General features: G+C 39.9%; 1 protein-coding gene across 8 annotated transcripts in view; it reads left to right on the forward strand.

The window, feature by feature from the left end:
• CUX1 (cut like homeobox 1) overlaps positions 1 to 22,441 on the forward strand; it is a 402,508-nt gene that overhangs the window by 172,441 nt on the left and 207,626 nt on the right. For all 8 annotated transcript variants that reach the window (XM_073315649.1, XM_073315650.1, XM_073315641.2 and 5 more), the window contains exon 4: positions 8,069 to 8,147. In XM_073315649.1, coding sequence (XP_073171750.1) covers positions 8,069 to 8,147 — 79 coding nt within the window. The remainder of the gene's footprint in view (positions 1 to 8,068; positions 8,148 to 22,441) is intronic.

Here is a 22,441-nt window from a genome sequence, read left to right on the forward strand (position 1 = left end):
TTGGCATCATTGCCATGGCCATGTCTTGACTCCACTTTCCAACACGTGCCATTTGGGACTTCCACACCCATGCAAAAAGGCATATTGACACAGGTGCTAGGTCACTGTGCTGATTGCAAAGTGTATTGCTCTGCACCATGGGATTGCAGGAGAAACTCTCCCATCGACTTACCTTACTCGTTGGGGGTAGAGTACTGGGGTTGACTGAAGAGCAATCTGCTGTTGATTTGGTGGGTCTTCACTAGACCCGCTAAATCAATCACTAGTGGATCGATTTCAGAGCGTCGATCCCGGCTATACTGTAGACATAGCCTTCGGCTGCCTTGGGGACAGAAGATCTGGAACTTCGGAGGATCTGAGTCCCATTTATAGTGTCATACAAGTCTAGGACTAGAAGGGTCAGTAGGTCATCTAGTCCTGTCCCCTGCACTCAAGGCAGAACTAGGTAATAACTAGACCATTCCTGACAGGTGTTTGTGTAATCTTAAAAACCTCCAATAAGGGAGATGGCACAGTGTCCCTAGGAAATTTGTTCCAGTGCATAACTACCCTGACAGTTGGAAAGCTTTTCCTGGTGTCCAGCCTAAACCTCCCTTGCTGCAATTTAAGCCCATTGCTTCTTGTCCTGTTCTTAGAGGTTAACAACATTTTTTGTCCTCCTCCTTGTAAAAACCTTTTATGTACTTGAAAACTGCTACTCTGTCCCCCCTCCATCTTCTCTTCTCCAAACTAAACAAACTCAGTTTTTTCAGTCTTTCCTCAAAGGCCATGTTTTCTAGCCCTTTAATGATTTTTCTTGCTCTCCAATTTGTCCCCATTTTTCTCTAGTTTGTCCAGATCATTTTGAATTTTAATCCTGTTGTCCAAAGTGCTTGCAATCCCTCCCAACTTGGTATCGTCCGCAAACTTTATAAATGTACTCTCTATACAATTATCTAAATCATAGATGAAGATATTGAACAGAATCGGACCCAGGACCGATACCTGTGGGACCCCACTCGATATAGTCTTCCAGCTTGACTGTGAACCACTGATGATTACTCTCTGGGAATGGTTTTCCAACCAGTTTTGCACCCACCTTATAGTAGCTCCATCTAGGCTGTATTTCCCTAGTTTGTTTATGAGAAGATCATACAAGACAGTATCAAAAGCCTTACTAAAGTCAAGATATACCACATCTACCACTTCTCTCCCCCCCTCCCCCCATAAGGCTTGTTACCCTGTCAAAGAAAGCTACTATGTTGGTTTGACACAATTTGTTCTTGACAAATCCATGCTGACTGTTACTCATCACCTTATTATCTTCTATGTGCTTGCAGAGTGATTGATTGGTTTATTCGCTTCATTATCTTTCTGGGTACTAAAGTTAAGATGACGAGTCTGTAATTCCCTGGTTTGTCCTTATGCCCCTTTTTATAGATTGGCACTATATTTGCCCTCTTCCAGTCCTCTGGAATCTCTCCCATCTTCCATGAGTTTTCAAAAATAATCGCTAATCTGTTTTATCTAATCTTATCTTTAATCTGCTCCTGTTGTTTTTACAGTTTGATCAAGAGCTATCTGGCATAATGTGTGGGTAAATGTAACTGGTGTACATGTCCCTAGGACTGTATTACTCAGAAGGTGGCATACCTGTGCACTACATTAGAGCAACTGTTTTCACAGGTTTCCATTGTTTGCATGATAAACCCCCATTTTTGTTTTTTTCTATCTATCTATCTATCGCTCAGCTAAAAATATACCGTATGCTGCAAGCAGATACACAAGCTTTTTCTTAAATGTCATTAAAATCCTTTTTAAATGTGTTTAATTTATGCAAAAAATCAAACAAAACAGTTTTTTTGCTTTGTGTTCTGTCACCTGAGTTTCTAATTTAAAAAAAAAAAAAATTCTCAGCCCATTGGTTCATGATGTAGATATCACTGTTAGCATTAAAAAGGCAAGTTTTTAACCTTAGAAAAGATACTGTACCTGTACAGTAAGTGGTCTCTAGCATGCACTGTGTATTGCATAGCTGTTAGGATGTATCTCCTTTGAAACCGATATGCTAATGCTTTAGATGAAAAACAGGACTCACTCTTTTGAAATTGCTCCAGAGAATGAATTGCATCATTGTTTAGTGTTTATAATACTTACTGGCACCACTGTTTGATTTCCGGGTGGTTTCTTCAAGAATTATGGTATGGTTTAACAAAGTGAAAAGCATGGTGACCATCTTTTCCTATTCTTAATGGCACTTTCAAACTCCAAAGAAATTAAATTCAAACTACATTAAAAAGAGCTAATTTTGTTTTGCAAAATAAAAAGAGTAAAGAAATTCCTAGTTGAGTCTGTGTGTGCGCACATGCATGCACCCCCTTAACTCAGTCGGTTGTACCCAGGTTGTCCTGTATATAGAGACCTCTGCAACAGGAAAAATGGGATCAATAAAGGGATTCGCTTTTGTTCAGGTGTATGCAACCTTAATCACGTGATGATCTATATTTGTCAGGAATCTATTAAATGTAAAGCTCAAATAGTTAACTTATTTCTATAATTAGTCTTTGAAAAGTTAATTGGATATACGAGTCATTTATTTTAAGATGGTAAATTAGTTGCAGGTTGGGTACAGTATAACAAAAGGATATTTATTCCTTGAAGAGTATTGGAGGGTTTGTGAGGATGAATATCGCAAATGTACATCCAATGGTGAAATGTAAAGGGATCAGGACTAGAAAATCCCTATTAAATCGCCACACAGATTATGCATGTCTGACATATTTTATGTACTGCTAATATTACTATAATTATTAAAGCACTGACATGGTCATTGAAATACAAGGCACGGACGACAATATGATCCCTTCCCTGATGAGCTATATTTGGAATATTGAATTGCAAAAAAATATATATGTAGTGATCTAACTGTGATCCATGTTGAAAAGTCTCGGATCCTTTAGCTCCTCCATGGCTATCATTGCCATGTGCCTCTTTCTCATTCTGCATCCAGAGGTTTTACCCATTGATCATGTCATCACAACCACAGCTCTTGTTAAGTGTCAGTGAAAGATGCATTGGCAGCTGGAAATCCCAACTTCCCCACTAAAAGCGTTCTCTGTGCTGTACCTTTAGATTCTAAAATGTAGCAGTGCAATGTTCGGTCTGCGACTGTACTGTATGAGAAAGTGTTTATTTCCTAAAAAGAAAAGGAGTACTTGTGGCATCTTAGAGACTAACCAATTTATTTGAGCATAAGCTTTTGTGAGCTACAGCTCACTTCATCGGATGCATACATACTCTACACTTTCCACAGTATGCATCCGATGAAGTGAGCTGTAGCTCACGAAAGCTTATGCTGAAATGCATTGGTTAGTCTCTAAGGTGCCACAAGTACTCCTTTTCTTTTTGCGAATACAGACTAACATGGCTGTTACTCTGAAACCTATTTATTTCCTTATAGCCTGTTCTCCTGTGCAGCCCACTCCTTTCAGATCAGAACACTGAATTTAGGGGATTTGTGGAGCAGTACAGTCTCAGACTTTCAATTAGTATTGAACTTCCTCAAAGCATAAAGAGTTAAGGATTACAAATCAAAGTGATGGGTTTTACCTATCTGTTTGAATTTAACTAGACATGGGTCAGTTGTAACTCAGGTAGTGGGAGTTAGTTCTAATGTAAATTTGTATTTAATCTTCCTAGTCTTGGACAGTGCTCACTAAACTCGTGGCCAGTTTCTGATCTTTGTTACATGTGGGTAAATCCAGAGATAAGTTGAGTGATTTCATTGGCGTTACCTAGATGTAACAGAGATCAGTATCTGACCCAGTGTATTTAAATTAGGCTGTCCAAGCTAGTATGGTGGTATGCCAGTAATTCAGCCATCACACTGGCGATTGAGGGTTGGGGACAGATTAAGGAGTCTCACTGGTCTCTCATGCATCCGATGAAGTGAGCTGTAGCTCACAAAAGCTTATGCTCAAATACATTTGTTAGTCTCTAAGGTGCCACAAGTACTCCTTTTCTTTTTGCAGATACAGACTAACACTGCTGCTACTCTGAAACCTGTCACTGGTCTAGTAAACAGATAATTATGGAAATGATTTCTTCTGTCTGTGGGCTGAACTTTGTGCTCTATTCAACAACTCATGAAAGAGCTTGACCTTGGAAAATAAGGTGGACAGGAGGAGGATTGCTCACTAGTTTCTTATTTCTGTTATCTCCATATAGCTCCATTGGTATTTTAAAGATGAACAGTATGCTAAGGAGGGAGGATTGCTAACACACTAGTAGTGTCTTATTTCTGTTATCTCAATATAGCTCCAGTGGTATTATCAAGACAAATAGTATGCCAAAACTTAAAAGTGAACATATGCTTATGGGGGTGGGGAGTATAGGGGTCACTGTTGTTTCTTTCTAGTGAGAAAAGACTTAATGTGCTTGGTTTAGATAAGTTAAGGTTCACAGCTGAGCTGATCTCAGAAGTTGGCTCCCTAATTTCACATGGCTCCCTAAACTTTTCAGAGCTTACAAAATTCCACAGCCAGAGTTTTTTTTATGACATAGCTAACACAGTTCTAACTTACTCCAGTCCCAACTGGTCGTCATTGACTCCTGAGGCAACACCACCTTGACTTTAAATGTGTTGTGTGAACTGTACAAGTATATTTATTTCCATGTTACTTTAGGGCTTTGTTTTTCCTATGTCTCTGGTCCTTTTTTGTACTCTTCTTCTTTGTGTCATTGAAACTACCATATGTTTTGGTGATTTGTCTTTCCCTATTACATAGAATCGTAGGATTGGAAAGGACCTCGAGAGGTAATCTAGTCCAATCCCCTGCACTCATGGCAGGACTAAGTATTGTCTAGTTTACACTCCCTACCTCTGTATATTCAGAAGCAGTGTCCCTACGTATTTTTTAATCCAGGTGAAAACAAATGTGCTTTATTCTAGTTTTGTGTTTGTGTGTTGGTGATAAAATGTGCTAAGGTGCTCACAGTAAACACAGTCAGACAGACTGATAATTTGTCAAACTGTCCAAAGAGTCCTAAAATGAAATAAGGTGAATGGAAATTCTGGTGCCTTAGTCTAACTATTTGCAATCTCAATTCTGGATTTAGGACTTGAAAGAGTCAAGAGCATTACTGTCAATTACAAAACTGCTTGCCATCTTTGATCCACTTGGTGTACGTCATTTGAACTTTGCTATTTTATACTTAATATTAATCAGTTTATAACCAGGTGTTGGTAACTCAATGATACACTTTATATTGTTTAAACAGAAAATAAGTATGTGTCATTTTTTAGAAAAGAAAAACTTCTGATATGAAAATAAATCCATTCAAGTGTTTCATAGAAAAGGTGTCTCAATCAACTGGAATGCTGTTGCTTTGATAGAAAGGGTGAATGATTTCCCCCCCCCACCCAAGTATATTATCAGTTCTCTAATGTTAATAGGGTTTAATAGTTATACTTTAGATCTGTACGATGTAGAAAGGTTGCAAATGGAGATAAAAGTGTGTATAGGAACAATGAGATCCAGAAGTACAACATATGGTACATATGTCCTTTCAGAGCTTTCATTTATATATCCAGGATATACCTCTTCATCTGAATCTCAAAAAGCTAGCTAGTGTCTCCCGTATCTATTCTCTCTACTTCAAAAATATTGTTTAGTTCTCTCAAGCATTGATTTATACCATCTTATGTTTTTCAGGCTTTGGCAATTTGTTCCAAATTCCAGTTTCCAGATATTCTTTATGTGAAAGATGTTCTAACTGAAATACTTATGTGCTCATTCCCTCATGAACATCATCCCATTTGTGGTTTCTTGTGTTTGAATTAATAAACAACTTATTCACAACCATCTATTCCTTGCTTTCCAGTGTGTCTCATGCCCTGTGAGATTGCACTGTTTTTCCATAACCTTTTTTAGTAAACTGTAAAAGCCAAGCATAGCCAATCTTTCTTCAGAATTTATATCTGCTCCCCAAATCTGCAATCATTTTGCCCTCTGCTGCTTGCTTTCAATTTCACCAATACCCTTGATTTTCTAAGCTAACAGGAATCGCACAAAGTGGTCTAGGTTCCGACATCCATTACATCTGTGTTAATTAGGTGCAACTCCACTGAAGTCAATTGAGTTACTCCATATTTTCCTGGGTGCAAGTGAGATCAGAATTTGGCTCATTTTTCTACATGCAGCTTTGAATTGTGTCAAAATAACTTCTCTCTCTACAACCTTTCTCTGTGTATCCCAAGATTGTGTTACTGCTTCCAAGCATTGTGCAGATGCTTTTAGTGTCCTTATTTTCCTCCTGGACCCCTTCCCCCAAGTCTTTTCTTGGTTTATATACCGTATTGTGCTGTTCAATAGTTTTTACAATTGTCCGTGTCTCCTAGTTTTGTTGCCTTAACGTCTTTATAATCTCTACAAGTCAGTTATTAGTCCAAAAGACTAATTTATACAAGTCATTTGGAATTTTTATGCTCTGTTCCTGTGCACAATGTCTAATTTCCTCCATTATGTTACCCATCTATAGTTCTAGGCTTTTCAAAATCCTTCCCTTTACAAAGTCATTTTCATATAAAGTAAACAGATATGGCACCAGGTCTGACCCTGCAGCACCCCCTTCCTTATCTCTCTCCTCCCTGAGCTGTTTCCTTTCACTGGCACCCTGTGTTTCCTGTGCCAAAGCCAGTTTAGAATCCATTTCAATAGGTTGCTTGTAGGATACTTTCTTATTCTGCAAGTCAAACGCTCATGTAGTAGAGTATCAGATACTTTCCTGAAACATGGATACAGTAAACTATCTCCATTGTTTCAGCCTTATCTACCAAATCAGTAACGTGGTTAAAGAATTCAAGGACATTTTTTAGACAGGACCTTCCTTTTTGTAGTTCATGTTGACGTACACATCTTTCAAATGTTTCATAGTGTTATCCCTTATCAATTGTTTCTCTTTAGTTGAAATGAGGCTTAGATATCCAGATCCTTCCTTGAGTTTTATTAAAAATATGGGTACTATAATATCCATCCTTCGAGTACTAACTAAGACCTCAGTATACTATTAGAAAACTTTGCCAAAGACTTTCCTGTTTTCCCTCATTATCTCCTTCTGCACTGGAGAGTATAAAAACAGTGCTTGGTCAACCTTTAATAATTATAAATGTTTTGTTATCTAATCCAATGCACTAGGAACTTCAAAAAAAAAATCATATTCTTCACCCAAGGAATATTTAGTGCATTCTCAGAGTTGTTACCCTTCCTTTTATTTTGGGAATGAAATCACTGAGAAAAACTATAGTAAACAGTATTGGGTAAATTTTGCCCTCACAGGTGGATGCACAGCTCCTCTTATCTTCAGGAGGAGTTCCACATACATGTCTATGGGCAGCATCTGCCCCTACTGGTGTAATTTAAGGTCACAAAAGGAAGGATATTCAGAATTTAAATGGAAATATGTCTGATCTTTACAGGAGAACTCCTTTGTATGTGGGAGATCCATGACTGCTTAGACTTTGGTATAGCAGTGTTCCAGGAAAAATGTCTCATGACTTGCCAGGAGACCTGATAGAAATACAAAGCTCTGCACATGTTGCCGAAAAAGGTGGAAAGGGACCAGCAGAGAGACAAACCTTGCCTGTATATGATGCTGTAGTATAGCTAGGCTTCAGTTAGTGGCAAACAAATTAAATTATTCATGGAAAACCTGTGTCCCAAATACATTTTTATATATATATATATATATATATATATATATATATATATATATATATATATATATATATATAATGCCAAAGAACTAAAATAGATGGTATTGGGCATAAAATATGGATGTTTACTGTTGTGTTAGAATTGGTCTTTTAGTATATTTAGTACAATCACATAGAAAAAAATCATATTATACAGCTGATTCCCCCTAGTACTTCCCAATATGTATATCGAGAACTCAGGTTCCCATTTTACATTTGAACTAAATTGATACTGTTGATACATTTATTCATTTATGTATATGGTGCCATTGCTGTGCATGTGTCTTTGTTTTTCTTGAACAAGTGTAAAGCTTTCTTTTCCCTCACCCTTTTTAGATTGATGCATTGGGTAAAAGAAGCAAAGAAGCAGAGGCAGCCTTCTTGAATGTCTATAAGAGATTAATTGATGTTCCAGGTAAGCAAATTATTATCCTACTCTGAAAAGCAAATGATCTCAATAGTTCCAGATGCTACTAGGAATTCCTTCTTCTTCTTTTGCCTTTGCTAAGTTATATCTGAGTAGTGGTTTTATTCTCAAATTGATGTACTATGACATTGTTTCTAATGGAAAGAACCCTAACTTAGGCGCATTCATGGCTCCTCTTAAAACAGTTGATTGAGTTCACATGTTAAGTATTGTAAGAATCATTTTATATTTAATTGTTGTAGTACCATATGATTCTTAAACCTGTTCTGAATGTTAATGGTTTATTAAATAAATTCACAGCCTTTCGAGAGAGACTATCTGAAACTTTATCTTAATGATGCAAACCAAATAAATTAATGTCGTAGCTCCGTTTAAAGTGCAGAGAAAAGAGCAACTCTGCGCATCTCCAGGCAAACACAAACCTTTCAGTTTGTTTTCAGAGCTCAGTCTCTATCACTGCTGCTAAATAGTTGTGAACAGGAAAAGCATTTTGGATATTGACAAACTAAACTCTGTCAAGCTTCAATTTTATTAAAATTAAGTCTGTACCTAATTATTAAGTAAAGGCTGTTCATGTATAGCATCAGATTGGAAGTTTCCTTTATTCCTGGGGCAGCCCAAATTTTAAGATTTTTTTTCTCTATTTACAATTTGAGAGAGGGTATAGTTTTGTATGGTAAATAGGTGCATTAGATTGGTTGGAAATTTTTTATTTTTGCTGTCATGTTCAGATAAGATGGCTGGGAGTCAGAGTCCTGGGTATTCTTTCCAGCTCCATCATTGTCTGCATGGTCATGGACAAGTGACAAGTTAGACAATCATGTATTCATTGCAAATTTCTAACAGTAATACAATTCTCAATTTTTTATTTACAGCTTGTTTCATCATTAAGTATTCATCACTTAATTCCCCAGACAGAGCATTATAATTAAAATTATTATCATTTGTATTACAGAAGTGCATAGAGGCAAGGGCCCCTTTGTGCTGGGTGCAGTACAATGAATATATAGATAACATATCATGGACTCGTCCATATTCATTCTGCCCATCTAAGGGGGCCTGCCGTTCCCCAGGCAGTAGCTTATCCAGTTAGGTTGTTCAAATATGGCCTGTGAGTTTTTATTCATTTACTTGTTTCCTACTCTGTGTCCTCACCCTTTTGTAGATAAGTCACAGTTTACTGCACTTGCCCTGTGGCTCAGAAAGGTAATAGATTTCTCCAAGAAGGCCTATACTTAAGTGTCCCATGCAAGAGGCATATGGCAGCCTGCTACGTTGTCTTCTAAGCCATAATTTGTCAAACAAGTGAACCTGATTTCTCATGGTCCATTTTCAGCACTGATTGGTTACATAGAAAGAGAGAGCAGGCTTCTTCCCACTCCTGCACAGTAGAAGATATTTTCAGAAGAACACACATTATCATAGGTGCAAGATCCAAAAGGCGTAAAGTCAAATTGAAAATTTCATGTGGAACATAAAAATATATGGTTTCAGAGTAGCAGCCGTGTTAGTCTGTATTCGCAAAAAGAAAAGGCGTACTTGTGGCACCTTAGAGACTAACAAATTTATTTGAGCATACGCTTTCGTGAGCTACAGCTCACTTCATCTGAATGCATCCGATGAAGTGAGCTGTAGCTCACGAAAGCTTATGTTCATATAAACTTGTTAGTCTCTAAGGTGCCACAAGTACTCCTTTTCTTTTTATAAAAATATGACTCTCCTGTTCGGGGATCCTTACTTACGAGAGAGATTTCTATAGTACCTCGTTGTGAGTAAAAGACTTCTTCTTTTCCTTCGTTAGCCCAAGCGTTATACATGCAGTCTTTCACACTCCGCAGTCTTTCGTTGCCCACCTGTTACATATACACGTTGTATTTTGTATGCCAGTCAGGGGTTTTTTTTTTTCTGTTCTGTTTTTTAATTTTGCAATTCTTACCATCACAGGAAAATTTAAGATGGCTAGGTTAGAACACAGTGGAATCTGTGGGGCTGGTAATAACTGCAGGGTTTCCCCCCTCAGTTAAATCTCCAGAAATCATGCCTCATGGACAGTGGCATTGGAACAAGTTTTATAGTGGGGGTGCTGAAAGCCATTGAAGAAAACTATTAACTCTGTATGTGATGGAAGCCACTTCAAGCCAGGGGACAATGCCACACTCATAGTTCCAGCACCCCTGCTCGTGGAAGGAAGAGCCTGCTTGGTGTTCACCTTTTAAATGAGATTGGGTGGTGAATGGAAAGACTGCTGTTAGATCCCTGCCTGTGGTGGAACAAAAATTTTAAAAATTGAGAATAAACCCAATATATCCCTTTATGGCTATATACAGGTATGCAGGCACTTATTTTCCACAAACCATTTAATGAAAATTAAATCTAGTCCATCAGGGTGAAAAGGTGAAGCACCTGTGTACTTTCCCAGATGTCTTCGTGTAGATATGCTGCTTATAGTGCTGATACTGATAATGCCATCATTTTGTGCTAGTCTTTCATGTTTTTTCCCATCTTTCATGGTCTTCTATGTTTATGGATTGCCTTTCTCTCTCTAAATGATATCAGCTTACCTTTGTCAGGCGTGTGGTGTTTTGCTTGTGTTTAGCACTACATATGTGACCTACCACTTCTGTCGTCTCAAATATTTACTCATATTCTCAGTTTCAGAATGTAGCTATGATTTTTTTCCAATGTGCATACTAAGCTATGCCATTCTGATAATGCTATGATCCTGCAGAGATGCAGCATGGAACGAAGGTTGGAATTCTGCAGAGTGGCTATTTAGTATCACACATCACTGTTATATGACCAGGGTACAGTTTTACCAGAAATTAAGTATTCTTTATAGTACCATATTAAAAATTGCACCTGTCTAAATCCCAGCAGGTGGTTTTATGGGTCTTGAAGAAAGCATATATACCTCTGTTCAGTAATAACGTACATACTTTGTATAATTAAAAACAGCTACTATTTTAATTTTACTCATAAAATATATCCATACTGAAACACCAGATGTGATCCTTTATGGATTCAGCTAAGTTTGAGGACTTTCTTTACTGACTTGTATAGCAAATTTTCACTTGGACTCATCTGTAAAGAATTTGGGAAAAAAGTGACATTTTTATCTGCATAATTGCCCTTATGAATAGAATGGTTTGCTCATATAAAGGATAGCTATGCCCTTTCCCACCTATTTATATTACTATTCAAGTACCCCATCAACCTGTGTGTACTAAAAAAGCATCATTCTTAAAGTTAAATCCCATAAAGTATACCTTGAGTATGTTTTGTGTACATTTATGTTGCTTTAATTGTTCAAAAATATCCTCACCCATAACTATTTCACATTTGGGGACAATGTATACCTTCAAATCAGCGGCACTGCTATGGGTACCCGCATGGCCCCACAGTATGCCAACATTTTTATGGCTGACTTAGAACAACACTTCCTCAGCTCTCGTCCCCTAATGCCCCTACTCTACTTGTGCTACATTGATGACATCTTCATCATCTGGACCCATGGAAAAGAAGTCCTTGAGGAATTCCACCATGATTTCAACAATTTCCATCCCACCATCAACCTCAGCCTGGTCCAGTCCACACAAGAGATCCACTTCCTGGGCACCACCCTATTCCGGAAAACTACTGACCGCTATTCCTACCTACATGCCTCCAGCTTTCACCCAGACCACACCACACGATCCATCGTCTACAGCGAATCTCTACGATACAACCGCATTTGCTCCAACCCCTCAGACAGAGACAAACACCTACAAGATCTCTATCAAGCATTCTTACAACTACAATACCCATCTGCTGAAGTGAAGAAACAAATTGACAGAGCCAGAAGAGTACCCAGACGTCACCTCCTACAGGACAGGCCCAACAAAGAAAATAATAGAATGCCACTAGCCATCACCTTCAGCCCCCAACTAAAACCTCTCCAACACATCATCAAGGATCTACAACCTATCCTGAAGGACGACACATCACTCTCACAAATCTTGGGAGACAGGCCAGTCCTTGCCTACAGACAGCCCCCCAACCTGAAGCAAATACTCACCAGCAACCACACAACAGAACCACTAACCCAGGAACCTATCCTTGCAACAAAACCCGTTGCCGATTGTGCCCACATATCTATTCAGGGGACACCGTCGTAGGGCCTAATCACATCAGCCACACTATCAGAGGCTCGTTCACCTGCACATCTACCAACGTGATATATGCCATCATGTGCCAGCAATGCCTCTCTGCCATGTACGTTGGTCAAACTGGACAGTCTCTACGTAAAAGAATAAATGGACACAAATCAGATGTCAAGAATTATAACATTCATAAACCAGTCAGAGAACACTTCAATCTCTCTGGTCACTCGATTACAGACCTAAAAGTCGCAATATTACAAGAAAAAGACTTCAAAAACAGACTCCAATGAGAGACTGCTGAATTGGAATTAATTTGCAAACTGGATACAATTAACTTAGGCCTGAATAGAGACTGGGAGTGGATGTGTCATTACACAAAGTAAAACTATTTCCCCATGTTTATTTCCCCCACGTACCACTGCTGCTCAGACGTTTCTGTTAACTGCTGGAAATGGCCCACCTTGATTACCACTACAAAAGGTGTCGTCCACCCCCCCCCCCCGCGCTCTCATTACAGTGTGTATGATAACACCCATTTTTTCATGTTCTGTGTGTATACAAATCTCCTCACTGTATTTTCCACTGAATGCATCCGATGAAGTGAGCTGTAGCTCACGAAAGCTTATGCTCAAATACATTTGTTAGTCTCTAAGGTGCCACTAGTACTCCTTTTCTTTTTGTGAATACAGACTAATATGGCTGCTACTCTGAAACCAAAAATATACTGTATGTTTTGTTGGGGACCAAAACATTTTTTTTTTTTAATAAAAAATTCTTTTCTAATTTAACTTCTTTTTATAGAACAGAGTTAATATAAATTTATTCCTATCATGTGAATTGTCAGAACTGTGCCAATGGTGGAAGTTATTTTGAAATACTAGGTTTTTTCCCCTTCATTCTTTTTTTCCCCTCCCGCTTAGAAAACAGAAGATATTAGGGAGGTTTTCTTGTCTTCCTACTAACGTCAATGCATTTATGCCAACAGCTGAGTTCACAAAACTAGAGAATAAAACATATTTGAGTAGCATTTAACATTTGAACTACTAATGCACTCACAAACCTGCTCTGTGACAAGGGCTCCAGTGTGCTGATGACAGGTCCCTGCCCTGAAGAGTTTACAGTCTAAAAAAGACAAGTGGAATAAAAAGGATGGAGGGAGAGGATAATAAAATACATGCAAATTTCTTACGTATATTTGCATGAAATATTACAGTTGCAGATTGCTAAGGGGCCAACTATCAACCCTTACATCTAGCCATCATAAATTAGCTGACTTCTTTTATATGTGCCACATTGGGAGTAGGCCTTGAGGAGAAATTTGAAGGAGAAGATGGACTTATGGATCAGTTGAGGGAGGGTCTTCCACATAAAGAATTACATAAGTATTTTGTTCATACGTGATTATGATTCAATCCTGCGAACGCTATCTGGCATAATGCTTTCTTCTGTAAGTTACACTATTCAAGTACTGGCAATAGATGGTATAAAATTAATCAAGTAACCAGTAATAAGTAATCAATAATAAACAAAAGGGAATTATTTCCATGCCCAGAAATGAAAATCTGCTTTTTCTTAAAGAGCTCTTAATACCATGATTCTCATTGGTTTATTATTTATTTTTGTATATTAACAACTCTGTCAAGGGTATTAAAGATAAAACTAAGCTAACTTTCTTTGACAGAGTTCCAGCACTGCAATATTGTATGTTAAGAATTTCAGATATGTTGGAGTCTGGAGAATTTATAATTGGCTAGAGAGAACTTCTTTCATGTAGGTCACCATTTCAAATGCTTTATTTGTTTATATCATGGTAGGCCCAAGAATGTGCTATGCTCTGAATATGTAGGAAGTTCTGCCCCCAAGAGTTTACAATCTAGAAAGATAGGCAAACGGGACTTGTGGGGAGGGAGAAAGGGATACAACTTAAAGGTTCATTTAAAAAATGTTTTTGTTTAAATCTTATGAGGTCAGAGGTGAGGTAAGAGAAAAGGAAGGATGGGATGAATTAATGGGAACAAGGGAACAGGACAAAGGAGGAGGGAAGGGGAAGAAGAGATCCAGGCTGCTTTTGTAATCTGATAAAGGCTTCAACAGCTACTAAAGGTGTTACAAGACAGTTTGTCTTATGAAGTGGAGGTTTCAGGCTATTACCTTCATTTCGTGCTTTTCAGAAAAGGACACCAAAAAGTAATCCTTCACTTACACCGGGGGTGATAAATGTTGGGAAGTAGGAATTTGTTTTGTTTGGTTATTTGTTTCTTCCCAAGTACAATGTATAATATTAAACGAGAGATACAAGATTCATGATAACTCAGACAAACAGGAGAGTGTATACACCAATTTACTTACCAAAATGGTCAGAGAGCCATGGAACTTGCTTATTTATAACATAAGCATACTGCCCTTTGTGCTTATAAAGTAATATCAGTTGTATGTACATTTTAAAAAGGGGTGAAGAGATGAGAGTGAATCAGGTCCCAAGTGAGCAAGTTCCAAAGATTCTGAAATGGGACACTAAAATATGTTTGAAAAAGTTAGTACATTCTAAATGCTTCTAATTGTGTTGATCTTCAATCATTTGGCAAAACTGTATAAAGAGCAGGTGCAGAACAGAGTTCTGCTAGAGCTAAACAGAGAAAGGGCATGACTTTTTAAATGTTCAACATCTAATAAACTAGGCAGGATTAGGCCTGGCTAATACTTGGATCAGTGACTGGTAGTAAATGAACACAGTCTTGGGAAGTAGGTCGAGTGATTCAGTAGGTGGTTCCTCCCCATTGAGGGCGAAATCCTTGCTCCTGTTCCAGCTGCTTTATGCCAGGTAAAAGGGCTGGAGCAGAATCAAGGGACTCTGAAACCCCCAGTTCTGTCTCGGAGAGAATTTCCCCAGCACAAGTATTATGGAAGATAGCTATAAGGCTGCCTTCCATAGACCCCCTTGCAAGCACTGGTTTAGGGGATGGAGAGAGGGCAGAGCTGGGATTGGGAGGGTTGCATTAGGGATGCAGGGCCACTGTACATAGGAGTAGCGCTGCGTCCCAAGAGGGAGCCCGGGGAGGCTGTCGTAACACCTTTCAGAGCAGCTTTTTGGAGGCTGCTTTACCCATTGGATCATCGTAGGATTGGGAGGGTGCAAAGGTGGTTTAAGGCTGCCTTAGCCCTCTCCCTCTGGGTTACAAGTATTGTGATGTGCCTCTTACAGGTGCAGCATAAAATCTCACCCAGTATCTGTATTGGACCAATGCATGGTGTTCGGAGACACTGTTGGTGCTGGAAGTACCGTCTTTTAGGTGAGAGACAAAGTCCTGACCAGTCATGATCATTAAAAGACCCACTTCAGTGTCCACATGTTTGGAAACTGAACTCACACTAGTTACAGCTTTTTCTGTTACCTGAATACATGGCTTGGACTTGGACCATCTTTTTGCTGACTTTAATCATAGAATATCAGGGTTGGAAGGGACCCCAGAAGGTCATCTAGTCCAACCCCCTGCTCGAAGCAGGACCAATTCCCAGTTAAATCATCCCAGCCAGGGCTTTGTCAAGCCTGACCTTAAAAACCTCTAAGGAAGGAGATTCTACCACCTCCCTAGGTAACGCATTCCAGTGTTTCACCACCCTCTTAGTGAAAAAGTTTTTCCTAATATCCAATCTAAACCTCCCCCACTGCAACTTGAGACCATTACTCCTCGTTCTGTCATCTGCTACCATTGAGAACAGTCTAGAGCCATCCTCTTTGGAACCCCCTTTCAGGTAGTTGAAAGCAGCTATCAAATCCCCCCTCATTCTTCTCTTCTGCAGGCTAAACAATCCCAGCTCCCTCAGCCTCTCCTCATAACTCATGTGTTCCAGTCCCCTAATCATTTTTGTTGCCCTTCGCTGGACTCTCTCCAATTTATCCACGTCCTTCTTGTAGTATGGGGCCCAAAACTGGACACAGTACTCCAGATGAGGCCTCACCAATGTCGAATAGAGGGGAACGATCACGTCCCTCGATCTGCTCGCTATGCCCCTACTTATACATCCCAAAATGCCATTGGCCTTCTTGGCAACAAGGGCACACTGCTGACTCATATCCAGCTTCTCATCCACTGTCACCCCTAGGTCCTTTTCCGCAGAACTGCTGCCTAGCCATTCAGTCCCTAGTCTGTAGCTGTGCATTGGGTTCTTCCGTCCTAAGTGCAGGACCCTGCACTTATCCTTATTGAACCTCATCAGATTTCTTTTGGCCCAATCCTCCAATTTGTCTAGGTCCTTCTGTATCCTATCCCTCCCCTCCAGCGTATCTACCACTCTTTCCAGTTTAGTATCATCCGCAAATTTGCTGAGAGTGCAATCCACACCATCCTCCAGATCATTTATGAAGATATTGAACAAAACCGGCCCCAGGACCGACCCTTGGGGTACTCCACTTGATACCGGCTGCCAACTAGACATGGAGCCATTGATCACTACCTGTTGAGCCCGACAATCTAGCCAGCTTTCTACCCACCTTATAGTGCATTCATCCAGCCCATACTTCCTTAACTTGCTGACAAGAATACTGTGGGAGACCGTGTCAAAAGCTTTGCTAAAGTCAAGAAACAATACATCCACTGCTTTCCCTTCATCCACAGAACCAGTAATCTCATCATAAAAGGTGATTAGATTAGTCAGGCATGACCTTCCCTTGGTGAATCCATGCTGGCTGTTCCTGATCACTTCCTCTCATGCAAGTGCTTCAGGATTGATTCTTTGAGGACCTGCTCCATGATTTTTCCAGGGACTGAGGTGAGGCTGAGTGGCCTGTAGTTCCCAGGATCCTCCTTCTTCCCTTTTTTAAAGATTGGCGCTACATTAGCCTTTTTCCAGTCATCCGGGACTTCCCCGGTTCGCCACGAGTTTTCAAAGATAACGGCCAATGGCTCTGCAATCACAGCCGCCAGTTCCTTTAGCACTCTCGGATGCAACTCGTCCGGCCCCATGGACTTGTGCACGTCCAGCTTTTCTAAATAGTCCCTAACCACCTCTATGTCCACAAAGGGCTGGCCATCTCTTCCCCATTTTGTGATGCCCAGCGCAGCAGTCTGGGAACTGACCTTGTTAGTGAAAACAGAGGCAAAAAAAGCATTGAATACATTAGCTTTTTCCACATCCTCTGTCACTAGGTTGCCTCCCTCATTCAGTAAGGGGCCCACACGTTCCTTGGCTTTCTTCTTGTTGCCAACATACCTGAAGAAACCCTTCTTGTTACTCTTGACATCTCTGGCTAGCTGCAGCTCCAGGTGCGATTTGGCCCTCCTGATATCATTCCTACGTACCCGAGCAATATTTTTATACTCTTCCCTGGTCAAATGTCCAACCTTCCACTTCTTGTAAGCTTCTTTTTTATGTTTAAGATCCGTTAGGATTTCACCATTAAGCCAAGCTGGTCGCCTGCCATATTTACTATTCTTTTGACTCATTGGGATGGTTTGTCCCTGTAACCTCAACAGGGATTCCTTGAAATACAGCCAGCTCTCCTGGACCAGTCTGTAATACCAGTTGACATATTTTTCTCTTTTTTTCTTATTGAATTAATAATTGGGATAAGTATCGTAGCTTTCTAAAAGCTGAAATAATATAGGGAAAATATCCCTAAAGCCTGCACTTTAAGAACTCTATTACATATTTATCAGGAACTGACACATTAGGTATGGTGGAGGTTTGGAGGCTTAGAGAGAAGGTGCAGGTAGATGTTGGCAATGGCTGGAAGATTGTGCCTTAGGGGAAGAGACAGAATATTCCTGGGGGCAGTATGAAGGTTCAGGTGGGAGTAAAAGCTGCAGCATCCTTTGAAAGATGCTGCTCTAGGGACTGTTGCTACAGCTCTGCCCCAACCCCCAAGCCTGCCCGCTACTACCCCTGTCAGGGTGTCCAATGCTGCAGGCAATGCTAGAGTTCAGAGTGCAAGATGTAGGATTCTTGATTCTACTTGTGAAAGGACAGATGAGGATAGTGACCCTCTTCCCTCCAGTGTGAGACTGAAGTAGAATAAGGCCCGAGCTTTTTATCAAAACATATTCTGAATGCTTTTCAGGGGAAGAAAGGTTGAGGGTAAACGAACTACAAATTTTTTTATTATAGTTTCAGAATAGGAGAAATTAGTCTTAGAGTTTGAGTGCTTTTCTGTAACATTGTATTGATCTTAGGCTGCAAGTAGTAAATTCAGACTTCCTCAGATGTTACTGGAATATAGGGTTGCCACGTGTCCGGTTTTCGACCAGAACGCCAGGACCCTGGCAGCTCTGATTAGCACCACTAACCGGGCTGTTAAAAGTCCGCTTGGTGGGAACTGCCTGAGGTAAGCCTGCTTCCCACGCCCCAACCACCTGCCCCAGCCCTGATCCCCCTCCTGCACCCCAAACCCCTCATTCCCAGCCCCCCCCAGTCTGCACCACCAGCCAGAGCCCTCACTCTCTCGCACCAAGAACCCCTCATTTCAGGCCCCACCCCAGAACCCGTTCCCCAGAGCCTGCACCCCAACCCCCTGCCTCAGTCCAGAGCCCCCTCCCATACTCTGAACCCCTCTGCTCCACCCCCACCCCCCCAGCCTGGAGCCGCCTTCTATACCCCAAACCCCTCATCCCTGGCCCCATCCCAGAGCCCTCACCCACTCCCGCACCCCAACCCCCTGCCCCAGCCTGGTGAAAATGAACAAGTGGGTGAGGGTGGGGAGAGGGAGCAACAGAGGGAATGGGGATGGAGTGAGCAGGAGGCGGGGCCTCAGAGATGGGGCACAAAGGAGGGACGGGCAGGGGGCGGGGCAAGGGTGTTCAGTTTTGTGCGAGTAGAAAGTTGGCAACCCTACTGGAATATTAGAAATTGAACTGGAGCATTCTGAATTGTGGTTGTTCCTCCTGTGAATTATTAGGCTCTTTGTCTGATGCCATATTGTATTCATAAATTTTGTGAAATATTATTTTATTTATAATTATGGAGAACTGACTTTTATGTTTAAAAATTGTGGGAAGCTTTATTTTTGTAGCTTCTTTGAAAGAGAAGAACACGAATGTAACTTAAGGAGCAAATCATGCACCCAGCTAACTGAAACTCTGTTGGAGCGGTATGGACATTAGTGCAAAAAAAGAAATGCTGCTTCTCAAGTCAGGGCAGGCCTGGAGCACCTTTGCAGCCAGTGCGGCAGTAGAAGCTCTAGCCATTCTAGGTTTGGTAGATAAGGTAGATTTTAAACAATAGCCATGGTATCGAGGAACCAATTTATGGCTTAAAGGATACACACAATTATGGTTCAACTGGCCACATCCCATCACACAACATTTCACTCTTCCTGCAAGCTGTGGAGAATGCTGCTACAGGAGAAGTGCTCTATGATGCTCCATGAGAAACAGTCTCTCAGTGTGCCACATCCTATATCTGACCTTCTGTCCAAGCAGCAGAATCATGTTTCTTTTGCCTTTAAAGCAGTGATACTCAGATTGAGGCTCAGGAGCAGCAAGTGGCTCTTTAATATGTCTCCTAGGGCTTTTTGCAGTACATGATATTAAAACGCCATGTGATTTAATTATTAACCGGGATATTTTACTATGTTGTTAACCAATTGTAGAATACTTGGTCAGTCATTTTGCTGTGAAAATTATATATATAACAGTAAATGAAACTATGAATTCACTCTACTGTGGCTCTTTTGGGTAATGTTGATTGCTAATTTGGCTCTTGAACCATTAAGGTCTGAGTATCACTGCTCTAAAGCCTTCAGATGCCTGCAGAATTTAGGCTTGTACTATTTTTTGATAATGAAGACTAACATTCCCTTCACTAAAAAGAAAAGGAATACTTGTGGCACCTATGAGATATTTATTTGAGCATAAGCTTTGAGCATAAGCTTTTGTGAACTACAGCTCACTTCATTGGATGCATGCTGTAGCTCACGAAAGCTTATGTTCAAATAAATTTGTTAGTCTCTAAGGTGCCACAAGTACTCCTTTTCTTTTTGCGGATACAGACTAACACGGCTGCTATTCTGAAACCTGTCATTCCCTTCACTGTTTGTGGACACCTTAAATTCCCTGCTGTAGTGTTTTGTTTTTTGTTTTTATGCGGTGTCCTATTGTTTTAATCTAAATGGGTGATATGTGTTTGGGGGTCAGGCGGGAATGCTCCACTTTGTAAAATTGGAAAAATAAGGGATAATTCAGCCCATTGGAAAAACCAGATGATATGTGTAATTCTTGGTTTTAAAGCACAGCCTTTTCATGTTCTATATAAAATGGGGGGAGGTGGGGGTGAGGCGATGATGGGCTTTGTTTCAAAATGGAATTAGGGCAATAACTCTTCTGTCCCTTGGGCTAGTGGAGTCACAGGGGAAGAGGAGGAGAGCTGCAGTTTATTGCATGGAATCTTTGCCTCAGTCTCTCTAGGCTATTTCAATTTATCCCTGAATTTTCAGGGGAATAATTAATGAATTAATTAAGTATGCTATGAGGTATTTGAATATTCAAAAGCCACAATGTAATTATTATTTTTCTAAAACATGTTTTCAGATTATTTTCACGTGTGATCTCCCAAGAAATCATTTGCATTTACTCCATCAAGACCTTGTACAACTCATTGCCGTGCCTTTACTAACCCAGAGACAGTATTCCTAAGGAGTGCCTCCACCACAAATGTTTGTTGCAAAGATGAGGCTTGGGGGAAAAAACCAATATATTTAAAAACTCATTTTGCTTTGTGGTGATGACAGTGTGACACAGCAGAACTTGTGAACTGGCTTCGTTGTGTTTTTTTGTACGTTTAATTGTAGTTGTACATTTAAAAAACTCACATTTAGGAATTTTCTTTCACTGCTTGTCATTTTGTGTGGGAGTTTCTTGAGAACAATTGCTAAAAAAGCATCACTTAAGACATAGTTTAGGCAACACAAATAGTCTCTTTGAAAGAATTGCAGTGCATTGGATGTATTATTTTTAGATCCAAACCTTAGGAAACACATTACCAATTATATAAAATATTAATTGCCACTAGTTCTGGCAGTGTTTCATAACTTGCTGTCTTACTGTTGTCAATGTTATAGGCCTGTAATGAGGATGAAGCAGGGGTGAGAGAGACCAGACTTTTGTTCTGAAAAATCACGTCAAAAGCTCCATATCTAAAATATCAGGTGAACAAGTTTTTATAAGGTGGTTCAGATTTTCATTACTAAACCAAATAAAATGGGAAACCTGATTTTCTGTTCTTAAGTATGGAGTGGTGTACCCTTTTTTCTGTATGTCACTGAACAAGGGCACCAGTAAACTCTGAAATTAGAGGCTTATGATTAGTTTTAAAGGTTTATGATTTGCATCTTTCCTGTCCTAGCAACATATTTGTACATTTCAACGCAGGTATTACATTACTAGTTACTGTTAGAAATGGTGCAAGTGTGGATATTTTAACACTACCACTGTGGCACAAAGTTAAATCCTACAACATATGTAGACACATCTGAAATTTATAGTGACCTGTGTTTTAGCACATTACTCTTGCAGAAATTTTAAGTCCACAGTCATGCTGATGTGAAAGCTTTGTGTGGAGACTTAAAATTCACAGAGAACATTGTCCTGATCCTGTTGAACATACTCCATTCCATACATTCCAATTCTCTCCCGTTGGCAAAACAGGAATCAGTCCCTATGGTTGAGTCTAGGGAGCACTTTATAACTCATGCCTTCTGTGGTCAGGAGTTCCCATTTTCCATAACACCAATTAGCCACCTACAAAATCTTTTAAATATAAGAAACAATGTGGCTGTATACCAGAAATGGCTAGGACACTGTTATGTTTGCTGAGCAATCAAGTAATCATCACTTCTCACATTTCAGGTACAATCTCAAGGCTTGGTAAAGCAGTTTCTATAAAGAAACCTCAAGCCATGCAAATGTCCTCAATTTTTTTTTAATAGTATCAGGGATAGTTAAGGGTTGGTCAATACTGTGTGAATTGTAAATTTAAACAGTGATAGTTTTTCCGTCTTAGTTGATAGGATTTACCTTTCCAGTCTGGCTTTGTATTAGTCTCTTTGTCTTGTATTAGTTTGCAGATGGAATAATTAATTTTAAATAGGGACGAACTACATAATATAGGGCACAATTGATTTTTGCTTCTGAAGTCTGTTCACATGATTTA

This window comes from Lepidochelys kempii, chromosome 17 (genome assembly GCF_965140285.1).
Source record: "Lepidochelys kempii isolate rLepKem1 chromosome 17, rLepKem1.hap1, whole genome shotgun sequence".
Taxonomy (NCBI): domain Eukaryota; kingdom Metazoa; phylum Chordata; order Testudines; family Cheloniidae; genus Lepidochelys; species Lepidochelys kempii.